Source organism: Monopterus albus, unplaced genomic scaffold (assembly GCF_001952655.1).
Source record: "Monopterus albus unplaced genomic scaffold, M_albus_1.0 scaffold235.1, whole genome shotgun sequence".
Lineage (NCBI taxonomy): Eukaryota > Metazoa > Chordata > Actinopteri > Synbranchiformes > Synbranchidae > Monopterus > Monopterus albus.
In genome coordinates this window covers 647,285-666,462 of record NW_018128115.1, presented here as the reverse complement: position 1 = coordinate 666,462, position 19,178 = coordinate 647,285, and the positions used below count along the sequence as shown (strand labels likewise).

General features: G+C 44.8%; 2 protein-coding genes across 2 annotated transcripts in view; both read right to left on the bottom strand.

Moving 5' to 3' along the window:
• LOC109971819 (ras-related protein ORAB-1) overlaps positions 1-3,944 on the bottom strand; it is a 5,953-nt gene extending 2,009 nt beyond the window's left edge. The window contains exons 1-4 of the mRNA XM_020620305.1: positions 3,751-3,944; positions 2,856-2,928; positions 2,623-2,718; positions 2,423-2,518 (exon numbers count right to left, since the gene is read on the bottom strand). Coding sequence (XP_020475961.1) covers positions 2,423-2,518; positions 2,623-2,718; positions 2,856-2,928; positions 3,751-3,767 — 282 coding nt within the window. The 5' untranslated portion in view covers positions 3,768-3,944. The remainder of the gene's footprint in view (positions 1-2,422; positions 2,519-2,622; positions 2,719-2,855; positions 2,929-3,750) is intronic.
• A 4,014-nt stretch (positions 3,945-7,958) lies between these two features.
• Positions 7,959-19,178, bottom strand: part of aftpha (aftiphilin a) — a 17,168-nt gene continuing 5,948 nt past the window's right edge. Inside the window, exons 3-11 of the mRNA XM_020620288.1 lie at positions 19,090-19,178; positions 15,994-16,160; positions 14,729-14,852; positions 14,306-14,362; positions 13,148-13,270; positions 12,505-12,565; positions 11,109-11,192; positions 9,668-9,791; positions 7,959-9,429 (exon numbers count right to left, since the gene is read on the bottom strand). Of these exons, the coding sequence (XP_020475944.1) occupies positions 9,288-9,429; positions 9,668-9,791; positions 11,109-11,192; positions 12,505-12,565; positions 13,148-13,270; positions 14,306-14,362; positions 14,729-14,852; positions 15,994-16,160; positions 19,090-19,178 (971 nt within the window). The 3' untranslated portion in view covers positions 7,959-9,287. The remainder of the gene's footprint in view (positions 9,430-9,667; positions 9,792-11,108; positions 11,193-12,504; positions 12,566-13,147; positions 13,271-14,305; positions 14,363-14,728; positions 14,853-15,993; positions 16,161-19,089) is intronic.

Below are 19,178 nucleotides of genomic sequence, written 5' to 3'. Positions count from 1 at the left end.
GACAGACAAAACCACTACTGTTTCAGTCACATGGTGGATGAGTGACATCCAGGGTGCAATATGGTGTAAGACATGCTGACAGGAAATGCACTGAACAGGTGAAAACCCCTGAATATGAACAGGAACTATGTTAAAACTATGTTTAAACAGCTTTGATTTCATTCTGATTCATGGTGCATCTCTATTGTTCATTTCCTTTGTGTCGTTTCTGTTGCTCTGACACCTGCTTATGAGGATCAGTTATCTATTGTGTAAAACAGGCAACCTAACGAGGAGCCAGGGCAGGTCTGTGGCTCCGACTGGTTGCGGTGTGTTAAAGGTGACACCACACAGCCTGACTAAGTATCGCTGACTCAGAACAGCTGCACCGACTGTGTGCGGGCAGAGGAAACGTGAGACCGCTGTAGCTCTGGGACATTACTGTGTTTGTGTGGTTTGACAGGTCACTCCTTCCTGTTTTCTTTGTGTGTGATGAGCAACAGGTGGGGCCCCCTGATTGGCCCGTTTGAAGGGATCTGTGCATCCAGATGGGACGGGCAGATGACAGCAGTCCATTTAACCTCAGCTTCCCTGCGCCACCTCTGCCACTCCCAGCAGCAGCCAGTCTGCAGTGAGTGTGCACTGCTGTGTGTCAGTGAGTGACAGTCACCTTGCACAACAGGTTTGTTACAGGCTAACGAACCTGTGGTTAGATGTGTGCCGTTTGGAGCTTGTACATCTGTGAGGTACCTGTTGTAGCAGCGCTGACAGTGTCGAATCCTTTGTCTGTTCTTTTGTTTTTGTTTGGGAGTTTATTTCTTTTTATTTTTTGTTTGGCTTCCATAGTCAAACTTGTGTTTGTTGTTCTGGCCACTGCTCATCTCCCCAGTCTGAATGAGCTGCTACTGTGACTCACTGTGCTGCTGGTCGTTCCTGAGAGTGGAAGGGTCCCTAAGGGGCGACTCAACATCATAGTCTGACTTTGGGACAGGTTCCATCTAGTCAAGACTTTTAAGGATATGTCACACCCACACTGTCTGAAGGACATGAAGGAGGATCAGCTGAGGCGTCATGCTGAAGCCTAATAAATGACTCCGACCCTGATGTTCCGGTGCATGGTGTGTAGACCAGTCTGTTTTTGAGGGGATCCAAACAAACAGTGTTTTCAGTCCAGCTCTCAGTAAAACCTGCACGTCCGCACTGCGTTACCTTTTACTACAGCTGATAAAGACGATGTGTTGAGACAGAACTACAACATGGAGCCAGCGCAGCGCAGGTGGTGCTACTGTGTCTGCTCAGTGTGATCCCCAAACATGACTGAAGTTAACGTAATGTTATCGAAGTAACATCGACTGAAACCGAACACAACTGATCAGTTTTAAGACCTGTCAAACAACGTTTTAAGGACCTGCAGAAACCCTGAGTCTTATTTTGATGGTAACCTGTCCACTGTGTGTACAAGAAAAGGAAGTAATACATTTTATTTCTGATGTTTGTGTTGCACTTTGAGACAAAAGTTGTTAATGACAATTTAGGATTAAAACAGATGTAAGCTGGTAACTGCCTTTACATCACAGTGGGATGTAAAGTGTTTGTTGGTAACAGTTGTGGAAGCTTTTAATACAATGTATAAGTGAATGTATTAGAGCAGGCGCAGTTAATTGTTTCTAACTGTATTAAAGTGCCGTCACATGGTGTGAGTGACGAAGCCAGACTGTGTATGACCGATGAAGGTTCAATGTGGACGTAAACTTAGTATATTGAATTGGATATAAACTCTGTGGTGAACGCTTCCTTCATCAACTGTCTGTGCTCTCAGCCTTAATACCACCAGGCTTCTCTGTTCTGAGCATACTGGACCTCTGATACTTTGTCAGCTGATCTCAGATGTGTTTTACTCCCGTTTGACATTGTCTGTCATATAACAGAGGTTGTGATGTGTTTTACTCCCGTTTGACATTGTTTTGTCCTGTCTGTCATATAACAGAGGTTGCTATGATCAGTGGCATTCTAAATGGTTAAATAAAAAAATCACCATGGTGTTAAATTAACCATCAGGGCTGATTATTAGTAATGCTGGTGTAGACCACAGGCCCTGTTCACACTGTGCACAGCAGCAGTGATGAACAGTTCACATCGTTAGATAACCTGGGTGTTAGCAGATGCTGCCGAACTTTAGCTGACACATGAATTTACTGAGCTTATTATTGGTTCATATGTGGTATATTCCCTTCATCTAGTGTTTCAGACCCACACCCCCCACTACCCTAACACAGGCAACAATAAACAAGTGTGTGACTATGAAACTGTGCCAGCTTCAAGCAGACCCCTGCCATCATCAGCACAGACAGTGTGGTTGAGACAATGTTCACCTTATTAAGCTCATTAAATCACTGATATTACTGTGAGACTACATGCTGGCTGTAGCTAGAGAAGCACTGACCTGGTCTGTCACGTCATACACCACTATAATGCCGTGAGCGCCTCTGTAGTAACTGGAGGTGATGGTGCGGAATCGTTCCTGACCGGCCGTGTCCCACTGCGGACACAAAGCACAGCTTGTCTGTCCAAACGCACACAAAGGGCGCTGACACTTATCACTTCCTATCTGTTCATAGTCATGGTACATTACATCCTCCTTACAATCTGAAGCTTTATGGTCTTCCCATCCAGCTCGATGGTCCTGATCTTGAAGTCCACACCAATGGTACTAATATAGCTCTCTGTGTACGTGTCGTCCTAGGACAAAACACACACACACAGGTGGGTCTGGCTGGCAGATACGATACCTGCAGGGTTATTAACCATCATAGTGCTGATGGGGAAAAATCCTACAAGCCTGTTGTATAACACAGCAGCAGAAAACAGACACTTACTGCAAACCGGAGAAGGAGACAGGACTTCCCCACACCAGAATCACCGATCAGGAGCAGTTTGAATAAATAGTCACTGTGCGGAAACACATGAACAGAATTATTATTAATATACTCATCAATATGTATGGACAATGTAATCAATAAGTACTTGTCATAAACACCTGGTGCTAACAAATGTGAGGCTTTGTTGTTTTTCTTCGTTTTAAATGACTGTTGTATAAAAGTAACACTTCAGGTTATGGAATGTTGGTTGGACAAAACAAGACACGATGTCGTGAAGTTCTCACCCGTTTCTGGTGTTTAATGATGAATTGACTCATAAAACCTAACTCAACATCAGGAGCAAATGTAGCAACTTCCTCTTTGTTGGGGATCAACTATACAGAATTTCCCCGTTAATTGACTCGGGTCGGTTCAGACATGTCGATTAGCTTCGTGTTTACTGACAGGACTTTGTCCAGAGCTATAAGTCTGCCAATCTATGTATGTAAATCAGCAAGTAAATCCTCAGCGTCAGGTCCAAGTAAGGCTACGTAGCTATTCACAGTTAGCCTGCTAGATACTGAGGCTACTTCCATTTGGTTGAGCGAGCTAACACATCCGCAGCTGACAGAACACAAATATTTAGTCTATTTAATCGTCGTTATATTGATCAGAACCTGTCGGCAGAATTGAGTTTGGTGATAAACAACACCGCTATCATTGCTTGCCACAGCCCACAGTTCGCTAACTTAGCACCGAAGACAAAGCAGCTGACGTTCATTTTGTACCGGTCCGCCCGGAGAGGTAACGCTAGGCTAGGCTATCTTAGCTTAGCTTCGTTTAGCTTCCCTTCCCTGGCTAAACTGACAGCTCAACCCGACCTGTCAAAATCGACACCAGAAATCCCACTTACTATTCGGGATTCATCATTGACTACAGCTTATAAACTGTTGTTACTGTGAATGCAGCTGAATTTGATTTCAGGTGAACCTTGGAGCTCGCCTCGTAGTGGAAGAAAACACCGTTTGTTTGTTTTTTAATTTCCTTTTGGTCAAGCCCTGGTTAAACTGGTTGTCTCCAACAGAACAGCATAATCGAATCAAATATGGCTGTCAGCGCTTCCTACCCGGAAATGCAACACGCTAGGAGTCATGGGTAATGTAGTCTTGTGGGAATGGGCGTTCACACAGCGTGTACGTAAGCTTATAAAGTTTATGTGAGAAGTGGAGCTTTAGGTAGGGTTTGGAATGCACTATTTTTACTTTTTGCAACGAACACAAATTGTTATTCCAGCCTCATTTCTACTTGTAAAATATAGGCCTACTAGTACTTGATTAAATGGTGCTTATAGTACTTGTAGAACTAGTACAAGTACTAGTACTTGATTACATGGAGCTTAAAGTACTATTACACAGAAAAATTGGTCTTGTCAGTGTTTTAATGTTGAATATGGTATTTTTATGATAGTATTACTGATGCCTTTAACATTTTTAAAAATTGTTTTGTGGCTTAATCTACAACAATGCATCATATTCTCTATGATCATTATATGGTGGCCAATGAGAAGCATGTTTCTAACTAATCTTTTCATGTGCTCAGAAACACAGAACTCTGTTCAGCATCACCTTTTTGCTGTTATTCCTGTGAGCCTACATTACAGATGTGGTGAGTTGGATGCAAAGCCTCACGCTGCAGACCAACAGCCATGCTGCAGAAGAGACCCTATATCAGCTTGATATGATGGGTGTGACAGACCCACACAGACCCACACCCATGACACAATGCCTTTTTTCCCAAGGCGTCAAATACTCAGTGTCGGGATCACAATCCGCTGGCTTATCCGCAAAAATACGTAGCTTTTATACAGAAATGTTACGAGAACAACCACCCTTTTCCGGGAACTTCTTTGGAGGCGGTTGGGGGAGGCTCTGGAAACCAGTTTTATACTGGGTCCAGGCTGGTTTCTACAAATGGGAGTGAACTATGTGAACAAAACACAGGAAATGATGCAAATATCTTTCTGTGATTGTGTGAGGCGTGTTCGTTTAATTGAGAAGACTAGTAAACAAATATTTAAGTGTGAAATTTATTATGTATTAACGTATCAAAATTAGCATGTGCACATGGATCTTCACTGTTTAGGAAAAACAGAAAAGACTGTCCTCAACTTATCGGTTTACAATATTTGTATCAAAAGGTGCTACTATCTAATTGGTCAAAAACTGTTGGGGAGAAGCCGTGGTTTAGACTTAACTCTCCCATTGTTGGTCCGTCAGTCCGTCCGTCCTCCTACGTCCTTTCTCAAAGGTTCAAAAGGTTCAAAGTGTTTATTTGTCATATGCACAGTTAGGAAACGTGTTTCCCTGTACAATGAAATTCTTACTTTGCCGTCCACATGAATGCCACAAAATACAAGTGAAATATAAAGTAGATAAATAAGTATGGGGTAAGATTTTTTTGCTTGACAAGAATTCTTAAAAGTTAGCCATACTTTCTTAAAATGAGATTATTTTTCTAAAGCAAACCATGCTTGACCAGATACATTTTCTTTCTGGACTTAAAATAAGACTTATTTCCTTGATACAAGGCTTTTTATTTTCTTGAAAGTCCTTTTTTGCAGTGTGCTGGGGGTGGGTGGGATCTTTGAGGATGGAGGCAGCTTTCCTACACACCCTGTGGTGGTAAATGCTCTGCAGAGAGGGCAGTGGAGTCCTGGTGATCTTCTCCACAGTCTTTACCACTCTCTGCAGGCGCTTGCGGTCCATAGCAGTAGTGCTGCCATACCAGACATTGATGCAGCTGTAGAAGGTGCAAAGGATCCTAGGCGACATGCCGTCCTTTCTGCTCCAATCGTAGAGGGCAGTGCCCTAGGAAGGGGAGGAATACTTATACTGCCTTAATTTCTACATAGACACTTACTTCTTCCTTTGTTTCCAATTAACTGCTCCGTATTAGGCATTGCTTTCCGGTTCCAATTAAAACTACTCTGTGTGTGCATATAGTTCTACTTTTAAAGTTTTCTCCTCGTCCTGGCTTCAGATCTAATCTCTGTTTACTAACCATAGTGTCTCAATGAACCCTAATTCTCCTGGCTTCATCAGCCAGGTGGTGATAGTAAAGTAACTGTGGACCCTCTTTGCCAAAGCTGTAAATCTAATGAGATTCAGTGTTTTAGTGAACCAGTCCCTTTGATGTTAAACAGTGCTCCAGTTGGCTAAGACTATAAATATTGACCAGTGATTCAGTGAACACATAGGGTGATGTGTAACTACATAAACATAACTGTGAATTAAAAGTATGTAGACTTAACGTGTGCTATAAAATAAAAACCTCAACTTATCCTATTCATATGTACTTAAAAATAAAAATCACCATAACAAATGTCATATTTGACTTTTTTCTTCTTTTGTGTAACCAAGCTTACTGTTTAATTTGAGCACTGGACTCACGATCACAACATTGTGCTTATTAATATTTTTATTTTATCAGCAAGATGAACAGTTACCAGTGTTTTGGTAGAACTGAGCAGGGCTACGAGAAATGAACGTTTTTACTGCCAGTTAATGGTGAGAACTTATTTTACCAGCCAATAGCTTGTTAGTTACCGGACCTTTGGTTTATTATAAGAAACAAACTAGCAGAGAGCAGCAGCTCAGCTGAGGATTAGCCTGTAAACATGTGTGCAGTGGTGGAAGAAGTACTCAGATCCTTTACTTAAATACAAGTAGCAATACAACTGTGTAAAATACTGTTACAAGTAAAAGTCCTGCATTCAAAACGTTACTTACATACAAAGGTATTAACATCAAAACATACTTAAAGTGCTAAAAGTGCTCATGATGTAAAACGGTACATTGCACATTCCTGTACATCATATTATCTTAGAAGTGCTGAGGCATTACTGTGTACATCCCATTTAATGAGGCAGCTGGTAGACTGAGCTAGTTTTAACGAGCTTAGATGCATTTAATTTGTCGTACTGCTGGGTAGCCTGTGAATGTTCCACCATAGGTCAGTGAGGCCTTATACTGAACAATTTGTATTAATCTGGTCCTGAAAAGTAACAATAAAGTTATAAATGTAGTGCAGTAAAATGTACAATATTTACCTCTGAAATGTAGCGAAGTTAAAGTATGAAGTAACAGAAAATACTCAAGTACAGACACAGTACCTGAGTAAATGTACTTACTTTCCACCACTGCACGTCTGTGCTGACACATCCACACAGTGCTTTTCCAAAATAGTGAACAAGGCCCAAACTTCTTTTTCACCCAGACTTTGTATGATCTTTAAATACAACATTTTAACACATTTCTCACTTTCCAGAGCTTTCAACCACATCTCCGTCTTCCTCTGTGGTGGGTGAAAGCTCCTGACCTTGAGTTTTGTCAGGCTGCTGGTTTCTAGGTTAAGAGTGAATCTTTACACTTGATTTTCACCGTTACCATTCAGTTAAAATGCAGTCCACCAAAGATTTCCATGAAGGATGCTCTCCAATTTCCTCTCTCACAGCTCCTCCAGCAGCCTCCTCGCTCCTCAGAGTAGGAATAAGAGCTTTGGGACAGCCTCAGTTGAGCGAGGATTGAGAAACCATCAAATTAGGAAGCTGGGAGGTAACAGGTTTCTCTGAACTCTTTCTGTCTCCACAGGTCTATGCTGGGTAACAGGGTGAAGCGGACACCGGACAAACATGAGGAGGGTTTGGAAGAAGATTAGCGCCCCTGGCGTGATCCATGCTCCAACATGAGGCTGTACACTCTTTGTACCGCCCACGGCCTTCGTCATCATCATCCGCTGTGACTGTAGGTCGGTGCTCTCTTCTTCTTCTCTACTGCACCTCCTGGCACCACCCAGGTGGAGAACTGCCTCCAACTTCCTCCACCTCCTCTCCCCTCCTTCACCATCTTGTCATCGATGCTGCCAGCACTGGAGTCCTTCCTGACCCCGCCTGACACTGCCCTCCCTGCGGGAGCTGGTTTCAGATGTAGATAGATTTAAAAAAACAAAAACCATTCTGTATCTTTAAGTTGAAGAAAATGTAAAACACACTGCTCAGCTGGTGAATTATGACCTGAAGTCTCGTTAATCTCAAACTGAAGCTTTGCATCCCTCTGACAAAAACAAGAGAAAATCACTTTCTCTTAAATTATTTTAATTTCTTGTTTACACTAAAAGTAAAATTTACAGTCTCCAGAGAACCTGGGCATGCACAATGACCTTTTGACAGGCTCTTCAAGTGATTCAGTTTTTTTCCATAGGAATTTTCCCGTACATTTTACAGTCCATAGCTTAACTGTACACAGTCTGAAGCCACAGTGAACTATGATTACATCCATTTCATCTTTACAATGTGCAAAACCCTCCTGGGACATGGGGTCGACAGTAGTATGAGCAAAACAAACGTGAAACAACATATCACAAAACATGAGAAGAGGAGCTGCGACGACAAAAAGCACTTCATATCAGTGTCAGTGAGAAGCCAACACATGGAAGCAGACGTTGGTCCCTTGATTCGCTTCTGACGTGAATCGGCCTTCACTGCTGACTCAGTGGTTTTAACCAAATGTCCCGTTTTCCCCCCAAACAACAAGAACTTACAGCAAAGAGTGAGGAAACCTTTCAGCCACTGGCCTCAATAGCAGGAGCATTTCAACAAACTAAACTGGTGACTGAGATTTACCAGTGTTTGGTCAGTGGAAGTTTCCCCAACTACAGAACCGAAAAGCGCCACCCTGTGCACCTGAGGCACATGGAGAACTCAGCGGCAGAGGGCGTGGACAGAAGTCATGGTAAAACGCTACAAGAAATTATAAAAAAAAGGAGAAAGAAAGTGGGCACTGCAGGTTAAAATCTACTGACTGAAGGTAAAAACAACTAGGGGACAAACATCCAGCTGGATTTTGCAGGCAGTGTGGTTTCAACTCGATACATATATATTTATAGATTTTATATATGTATATAAACCCATTAATTTATATTTGTCATATATAGATATTCCACGTCAGTTTGATTCAGAGCTTCAGTATTTCCTTCACAGACATGAACACACTCCCACCACAGAGACATAAAATCCTCCAAAATCATCCAGGATTTAAAAAAGGGAAAATAAACATGAAATCCCTGATTATATACACCATGATTCTTCAAGGTATGGACAGCACACACTGCTAGACCTTCCTCTAGTAATTACCTGCTCTACAAGTGACTTATCTGGCTCCTGTTCTGTTAATGAGCAGGCCATTCGCCCTCCTCCACATCACAGCTGTTTCTCCCCTGATGGTAAAATATACGCTTTGCTTTATTTTGAAAATTTAGGTCATAAAGCAAAAGCTGTAAAGAAAGAAAAAAAGGGTATGAATGGGGTGGGCTGAGCTGCAGCAGAACAAGAGAAAGGACAACCAGGTAACTGGGCGGGGCCAAACGAATGCGTTCGGGACCAGGGGCGGGGCTTCATTCCGGCATGGCCTGGGAGCCGAGTGGCATCAGTGTGGCAGGAAACATCAGCACCTTGGCCTGCATGAAGGAGAGGTCAGGCAGGCCTGCAATCACCTTGGCTGACTCCTCGCTCAGGTTCTCGTCTTTCCTCGGCTTCCTGCCACACAGGAAGAGACAGAATGAGAGGTTACACATCTGTGCACACACCAGGCTACACTGTGCAGCGCAGAAGCTGGCAGAGTTGCGGAGTAGTGCCAGAGAGCAGAGATCACAGAGTCCTCCTTCCTCCAGACAATCAGTGGCACCGTTGTTCAAACCATTAGCTGGTGTCACCCCGAGGCCTGACTGTCTGGGTTTGCTGCAAACAAAACACCACCCAAGGCCCTCTCTCTGACCTGGTGGAGGTGCTGGTCTTCTCCACAGTGGACATCAGGCGGGCAAAGGCGTCCGCCACCCGGCTCCCGGAGCCGCCCAGGTCCAGCTTGGCCGTAGTCAGCTCGTACAGCTCAGGGTCCACACCTGAACCGGAGACAGAGAGAAGTGATGGAGGCAGAGACAAACACGGTGAGCCCAGCTCAGGGTCTCTGCAGGTTCACCTCAAGACTAACAGCTCAGAACAGGATCGAACTCCTGTGCTCAAACCAGGAACCCAAAGCATGAAAGCATAGGGCCTGAACTACTGAATATATCACATCATCAGGATTTATCAGTGACCGAGTTGCATTCATGTAACCTGAATCCAGAATAGCAGACAAACAGATTCATGGTTAAACCCATTTACGGTTTTGCTAAAAAAAAAATCAACACTTGTTATGAGAAACTGAGCTGTAGCAGCAGTGACCACATTGGATTAAACAGCCTTCTGCAGTCACGACTATCACACACAAACCTTTCACTGCTGACGCCGTCTGCAGTAGCAAAAGCCACAGTTTAACACAGGTGTAAATGAACTGTCAGACTTGTTGTGGACGGGGAACTCAATGCTTTCTAATGCTGTGAGCGCCTGTAGGAAAACTGTCTCTGATGCAGCATCGACATTCAAATGAGGTGAGCTCCACATTTATGAGTGAACTTGAGGACATTTCTACCAACTGCATCATGGAGCTACGTTTTATCTCATGCTCGCTCCACAGTGCTGGGCTGGTTCTGACAGATCCAGGTCCCTGTTAGAAAATCCCTGGACTCAAAGATACAACACTATCGAAGCTATTAGTAAACCTTCTCTCTCCTGGTTATTTCTTTTAAACAGTGTGCTAATGTTGGCAGCCTCCATTTCTTCACCTGCAGCTAATTCACATCACATGTGCAACAGCTGCACTGAAACGTTAGTCACTCTTTATTCAGCAGCAGTGTGAAGAACGGGCGCTAACGCAGTGTCAGACTGCTCCATCGTAGCCTCTCTTTAAAAACGTAAACGTGCACAAGTCGACTTTCCCCCACGTGACAACTGGGACAAAGGAGCCTCAACAATGGGATTTCTTTTTCCTGCCTTCTGAAACAATTCATTTACAGTAACTAATCAACAGGAAGCCTGACTGGTTTTAACTTACTGAAATCCTCCTTTAACTGGACAATAAACTCTGCTCGGTCTGCAGGAGCCTGCAGGTGGTGCACGCTGACACAGAACATGGCTGTGCACGGTCGGTACTCCCACAGTTAAACCTCATTCATTCCAGCACTTGTTTGCCCCCAGTTTCACACATCAGCACAAAGGGTTAAATTCTATGATGACCCAGATGCAGCCATGAACAGTGCAAGTGGTCCTGCAGCGCCCCCCATGTGAGCGTTACTTTGGGGGCGGTTAGTGTAAAGACGAGGAGGTGAGCAACTGCTGACCTGGGATGGAAGGGGAGCTGGTGGAGCCTGAATCCTCCACAGGACCAAAGAAATCCAGGTTTAGCAGAGACGAGCCTCCGCTCGCTGCACAGCCGGGGGCGGCCGAGGTTAACAGACAGACGGAGAGAGACAGAGAGAAGAAACCAGACATGCTGCAGTGTCAGAGAAATGTTAGACTGGCTCATTTCTACACTTCATGCAGAGCAGATTTAACAACACCAAACAGCTGACAGAGACTCGGGTTTAAAGGAAAAATCCACTGCCACGTCCTCACGCTGTCTGGACCAGATTAATACGCTCGTTGACTTTGTCCTGGTTGATTTTCAGTTTTAGACTGGATTTCATCGAGGCAGAGCTCTTGTTCAGCTGCTCCTCCATCAGCATCAACTCACACTCTAGTGTTTTCTGATTCAGTCCCACACAATGTCCTGCTGCCACTAACACTCACTAGAAATGTGGATTCATCCACTGATGAAAATAGTCCCCAACACATGCACTACATGTCTCCTCCTGTTTGTTTGATCAAACAGACTTTTAAAAGCTCTGGATTTTGTAAACCGTTATATTTCACGTTGCTATAAATCCTGAACTTCAGCTATAATCCTGCATCGTGTCGTTACCAGTATCAAAATATTTCCAGTGACACCAGCTCTGTCTGTCTGACAACACTGTGATGCACGTACAGTTCACTTTCAGTGAATCCCAATTTGTGCCTCATTTAACTAATTATTTGTGAGTGCACATGAGAAAGCACAACCAGAAACCATTTTAGTGCCCCAGCTCTGCAGAGACGCAGGGGGATTAACCACAGTTCAGCGCACCTCTGCTCTTCCTGTCTGTCCACCAAGTTGTGTATGTTTTTATTATATTGCTGCATTTGTTGCTGCCTAAAGCGCCTTAGATTTTGTGTTACTTATTTATCTACTTTATATTTCATTTGTATTTTATGACATTCATGTGGACGGCAAAGGAAGAATTTCATTGTACAGAGAAAAACATTTCCTAACTGTGCACATGACAAATAAACACTTTGAGCAGTCTGCTCACTGAGAATGTGGTCAGAGGCCTGAACAAGTTATCAGAACCTGACAAGCAGAAGGTTTTGATTTTCTTAGGTCCTACCCAGTAACCCTCTGAGGACTCCAACTCTGTGGGGGCCCAGCCGTTAGCTTTGTTCGACCGCTGCCTGTAGTCACTGACAGCACTCTGGTGTTCACTGTGGATTTTTGCTTTAAAGACGAAGGGTTTTAATGTAACTACAAACACATTACTGATGTGACAGGATGTGAAACGGGAGCTGCCAACATGTGAGCACGAAACACTGCGGGGTTAGTCCAGTGTGAGGAAGATGAGAGCAGGCAGAGAGGGGTCAGGGCGGCGGCGGGGGGTCACCTACCATCCAAAGGGTTGGTGAGGCCGCTGCTGCTCCAATCGAACTGGACCGGTGGGAGGGCCTCCTGCTGGGGGAGCACAGAGGAGGTCAGAAAGCCAGTTCACACACACTCACACACAGGGGGGAGGAAGCCCCCTACTGTTGAGATTTAAAACTGCTCTCTCTCCTCCCTCTGAGCTCCACTGTGTCCAGAAAGTATTTAACCCATCAGTGACCACACTGCTGCACTGGCTGACATCACTGTGAACACACACTGGAGTTTACTCTGACTCGCCATCCTGCCGCCACTAAGACTCGCCGGAGACCAAATGAGGATTCATTCGCCACTGAAAACAGTCCAACCCATGCGCCGTTTCCTCCTGGTTGTCTCATAAAAGCTATTGAGCAGCTGTTTGAGGAAACTAGTGAGAGTTTTAAATATGAAGCTCTACATTTGTGATTATTTTTAAAAGCGCGTCTTTAGTTGGAACCATGGGGCTCGAGGCTGAGAGCAACAGAGAGTATTAAGACAAACAGTTTGGGATTTTTCCATAACATGATCACAACAATAAAACTGTAGAGAAACACCAGTATTATCCTTTAAGCAACAGCTGGGTCTCAACAAGTCTCTGTGCTGTGGTCTGCCAGAGACACCCTGAGGTCTCACCTGGGCTGAGTCTGAGGGACAGGAGCTGTTCTCTGGAGCTACAGGAGGCGCCTGGGCTATCGAGGCAATCATCTCTGCTGCAGAGACGGGCTTCATGGGCTCTTTGGTTGGTTCCAACATCCCCTGCAAACCACACACACACAGCTGGTGAACAGCAGGACAGCAAAGGACCCAGAGACATCAGGTAAGTCGGGCTGGATATAGGATTTCTCTAGAACATCTCAGTGTGATAGGGAGAAGCAACAATAAGAAAATGTGGTCACTTAGTGTAAACATCACAACAAAAAGTGAACAAAATGCGGGTTTATGCGCATGTACATTTACTAATGTGCAAAGGCAAATATGTGAGCAAACAATATGAAAAGAGATGCACGGGTCTGTGTTTGCACTGCTGGTGCAGTGTGTGCAGCTTGTTCCTGCTGCAGTGTAGTCACACAAACCTGACGCCCGAATGTGGTGTGAAAAATGTGCACGAGGCTGAGAAGCAGTGAAGGAAGCCAGAAGCTAACGTGTGTAAATGTGGCTCATAATAACAGAAGTCAGACCGTAGCATTACAGGTGACGGATTGACGGTTCATAATTGATTTAAATATGTCGCCGTCCCTGGTAGGCTAGTGGTTAAGACGCAGCACTCTCGCCGCTGTGCCCCGGGTTCGAATCAGGGTTGTGTCAGGAAGGGCATCCGGCATAAAACACGTCCAAACACAGCCAAATGTTAATATGCGAGTCGTCAGTGTGACGATTTGCTGTGGCGACCACTAAACGGGAAAAGCCGCAAGTGACTTTCTTTCTAATTGATTTAAATATGTCAATATAATCATGTAAACAATGAAGGCAGACCTTAGTTTCACTGGAGAATTCTGTAATTGTCACAGGGATATTTAGTTAGTCAAAAGAACCCCCCCCAAAAAAACCACCAGGAAAACGTCAGAGCAGAGAACGTTTGCTGCTCTTCTTTGAAGAGTGTCTTGTACACCTATCAGGACTGATGACACTTCTTCTGTCAGCTTATTAACTCATCTATATAAATAATGCGACTGTTCAGGACTTCTGCGACTGCAGTCTCTAAAACTACCGATGCTGATGAAGCTTCAGAGCTGCTGAGGGGCCACCGCCCGCAGTTCTGGTGCAGACAGTTTAAGCAGACACACCACTCACCAGGCCGGCGGCGTACATGGGCACGATGACAGGCTGCTTCCTCTGTCCTGTGAATAGCTGCAACATCAAAGGTCAGACAAGTCAGCAGCATCACACAGAGCTCATGTAAAACTGCTACTGAGCAGATCATATGAGGGGGTTGTTCATACTAAGGTATGAACGTGTTTAAGGTATGAACATGTGTTCACTGCAATAAAATTCCACACAAAAACAGAAAAGAGACTGCATCCGGTATGATTCAGTAAGAGAAATCCTGGGTTATAACGCAACAGACAGATCCAGTTTGTATCAAATTCATTAGGCTGCAATAACAAATCCCTTTACTCAGAATCAGAATATTTTTATTTCTTTAAAATTCACTGAGAAGTTTAGATAAAAGATCTGATCAAATGTTTTGACCCTAGCCTTGGTTTAGAGACTTACAATGTTCCGGGTGTCGATGCCCAGGCAGCAGAGCAGTGCTTTATTGCAATGGGAGCCCCCCCACTGGTACCTGAGGCCCAGCGCCTCATGGATGTCCTGAAGCTGCGTCCACACACGCACAGGCCTGCACCAACCAATGAGACGCCGCAGGGATCAGAGACAAGGTACCAACAGGTCTTTCAAAGAGACTAAATATTCATAGGACAGGTGCATTGGTGTAGAAAACAAAACAAGTGTGAATGAGAACATGACAAACCACCAGGACAGATTAGAAACCAGGCTCAGGCTTTTCTGTAATGGGTTATTATGGAGGAAATGAAGCGTGCCTGACTTTTTGTTATCAAGCCTTGGGAAGAACAAGAACATACACTGCTATCACAGCACAACAAGCTCAGCGTCAGTGCGTCCAAGTGGAACTCAAGGCAGAGGGTTCACAACACCTTTGGGCGAGCTTTGACACAGACTCTGCCCACAGGTTTGAAAACTGCGTTCGCCTCACAGCTGAAGATTCCGTAAGGCCTGTGACGTGAACACACATCTGTCTTCCTGTGCAGACTACACCCAGGGTTTGTGTCCTTGTCTTCACAGTAGCTGAAGCTTCACTAAAATGAGCCATCACACCCGAGCAGACCCACCTCTGTTGTGATGCAGTGAGTTTCTCACTGACCTCCATATTTTCATGTTATCCAGCCCCCACAGTGCAGACACCTCAGTGTTGATTGAGGTATTGATACACTGCCTTCAGTTGTTACTGTGCATTCAATCGCCTGTGCTTCTTCTACCTTTGCTGCCCTGGGTGTTGCCTCTCAGGTTACATACATGCTGCAGACAACCTGGGAGGACCACCAGTTCTCTAAACATGATCAGGTGTCTATAACATTACAGTGATTGAGTGGAGTTACGCTGCAGAGCCTTACATGCCAACATTCGTGCTCTGCTGCTGTTAATACTGAAAGCACAGTAACATGTTAGGATTTATTTACTGACACTAAACCTTGATGTGACGAGTGAATGCAGCAGAAGATGAGTCTGGTGCTGGAGCTCACAGACAAGTCTGTTCTTTGTTACTCACAAGGTCCATTCATTCTCCCTTTCAATAAAAGAAAGCCATGGCTCAGACTGAACAGGGAGCAGATGACTAAAGTGCCGAAGGACGTAGTATGCAAGCTTTCAGTCAAAGGCCTCAGCCATTCAAACCTTGTTTGAGGTGACAAAAGATGCCCCACACGTGTTGCTTTCAATTACTGTCGGTCACACACACTCACCTGCTGCATGGCGGCCTCTGCTCCATCTCAGCTCCTGGCTGGGGTTTGTCCTCCAGAGGCTCTAGCAGGATCTTCAAGGACACCACCTTGTCATCCTCCACCAGGGCAGTGGCAGACTGAGGGAAGCTGCTCTGAAACAGTTTCTCCAGACGGCTCGACAGCAGCGCCTGCAGAGAGCACAGCAGCTGGTCACTCCCACCCTGCAAACAGCTGAGGTTCGCCACAGGGATGTTTGACATAGACACTTAACACTCTCAGGAATCCTCAGTACTAGACTGGTGAATAAGAGGAGGCTGTAGCTAAAAACTGTCAGTTGGAGGTAATGTAGACCGTGATGACTCGGATTCAGGTAACGGAAACTTGATTTGGACTATTCTTTGTTGTCTTGGACTTGATTTGGACTCGAAACACTGGGGAATTGAGACTCGACCTAGGCTTGAGGTTTAGTGACTCGACTACAACACCAGGACATGGTGTCTCTCGGCTACACCCCCCCCTCCATGACCCTCTGCTGCCTACAGCCTCCTGTTGTTATTCCAGCTTCTCCACCCTGTGTTGTCAAAGTACGGTCTGTAAATCAGCCCCGCCTGCCGCCTAGCCAAGGTTAGAAGAAGGGTTTTTCCAGCCAGTAGTCATGTCAAACAGCCATGGAGGAGCTCTGGGCAGCTAAAAGTCTGAACCAGCGGCTGTCAGAGTGAAGAGGTGGCGTCTTTAGCAAAGAGAGAGTGGGACAAAGAAAGAGCAACAACCAGGGTTAACATGGGTTTGGCTGTTTGACATGGAGAGGGTTAAAAGCAGCCAGAGGACTCAGACTGGATCCACAAGTGACCTTCTGTATAAGGGATGAGCCCTGAGGGTGTACAGAGGGAGTGGATGTGCAGCGGGCAAGGCAGTTGAGCACTGATGTGACATTTAGCCTGTGAACAGAGGCTTATATGGTGTTCCTTAAAATGGACAAACAACATTATTCAGCTATTTTTTAAAACACCCCACTACTAAGGTGTTTTCTTTCACTTCAGCTCTCTGGTGAACGACATTCTAGTTTATGGAGAGGAGAATGACCTCATCCTCAACATAAACAAGACAAAGAAATAATAGTAGACGTCAGGAAGAACCCCTCCCCTGCTGCCTCTGACCATCAAAGGGACTGAGGTGGAGAGGGCTGACAGCCACAAGTTCCTGGGCCTGAAGGTGACATCTGACCTGACCTGACCTGAGCTGAGCTGGTCACTGAACACAGCTGCCACAGTGAAGAAAGTCCAGCAGTGGCTATACTTCATCAGGTGGTTCAGAAAAGCTGGGTTGAACCATCACCCTCTCACCCAGGCTTATAGAGGACTGGTAGAGAGCATCCTCAGTAGAGAGCATCCTCATCTGGCATGGCAACACCACACAGGCAGAGAGGAAGGCTCTTCAAAGGGTCATAAAGACTGCAGAGAGGATCACTGGGACTGAACTGCCTGCTATGGACACACTGTACACACAGCGCTGTCATAAAAGGGCAGAGAACATAATCAGGGATCCACTCCACCCAGCTCACACTCTACTCAGACACAAAAACTGCACCTACAGCCTCAGGCACAGCAGGGCGGACAGTATCATCACACACAGAACAAGACTTTCCTGAGAGCGGAGCCTCTCTACGCTCTGAGGAAACGTCACCGCTCCTCCACACACCTCCCTCTGCTCCAATCGCAGACGTCCTCCTCACGGATCATGTCGTTCAGAACATCCAGCTCTGATTTGTTTTTGTTTCTGCTCCCCTTCACACATTCAGGTCACCTGTTCTCATGAACAGCTCGGGTAATGATTGAGCGCTGGGGTAAGAGCAGTGACTCATCTGAACATGAACAATGAAACTGGTTGAAAAGAACTTTCACTCCTGGTCTGTGGACAGCAGAACACTGTGCAGTCTTACACATTGTTGTCACAGAATATAATGTATGATTTAACATTCAGGGACGAGCGTGATCTTTGGCTGATTCTCATGATCAAAACCAAGTCTACTGTGCATAACTGTAGCTCACTATCTCAGCCCTGGGACACGTTTGTAAGCGTCAGTATGTTTGGCAGCTGCTAGGTAACAAACTGCAGCACAGAACTGCCAAAGCACGTCTGAGGCCTGTGAGGTCTTACAGAAACGTGTCTATGTAAACGCAGCTTGTTGTTCCAATCTAGATGAATAAATTCAGGCTCGTTATCACTACATTCTGAGATACGACCATAATTATTAGTCACACTTAGTAATCGCAGTCATTTAAGGTTTTTTTACATCTACATTTTGATATTATTTTTGGTAGAACTGTTTTTACCAGGAACCAATAATAAAAAGAAAAAAGGTTTTAAAATATTCCACACATTTTTTAATATAAACAAATATTCTTTGAGGTTCCCTTAAGTTTGATTCTAAAATCGTTACGCTCAACTACAAACTCTCTGCAAATTGATCAGTCAGGCTCCCATTTCTCACTGCTCTAAGAATTTTAACACGATAAAAGGCACAATAAACCTTGGTAAAACATGATTTGGAACTTGAATAAGTCCCTGGCCATTCATTATTTTTTTCTCTTTACTCTGTTGACATCAGTTCTCCCAGATTACATTTCCTATCACATGCATCTGGTGGTGTTTGCCTTCCTCATTGCAGGTTTTCAGATTTCTGCCGTGACCTCCAACACAACGAAGCTGAAAGGAGTTTCACTGGTGTCTCACTGGGATCAGTTTTCACTGGAACTACTGGTTTCTACCAAAGAAAACTGCTCTGAGTGTGTAGACAGTCTAAACAGAGACCGACGCTGTTTGTTCATAAACTGTTGTTAAAATGTTTTCTAAATCTCCATTGCAGTGATGTGACCAGCGCTAACAGAATCTGATTCACATCCATTGTATTTGGGTGTCAGAGTTTTAAAGACTTAAGCAGAGTTATACAACAACTTTGTTATTTGAATGAGCTGATCCCTTCGTACAACCTCTTGTTCTGGTGTGTATTAACTTCACGTTTCAGCAAACTGGTGCTACCTAAGTCAAATCCTGATGTGGGGCAAAGATGATCCTGAAGCTTCCCAGTCTGACCAGTTCATGTCTCCCAGTGCTTACCAACTGATTGTCTGTCCTGCTGGTTTGTTTGCTGGCAGCTTCACTTTCCTGCCGCTCCTCAACCCTGGCCTCTGCAGGAGGAGCGACGC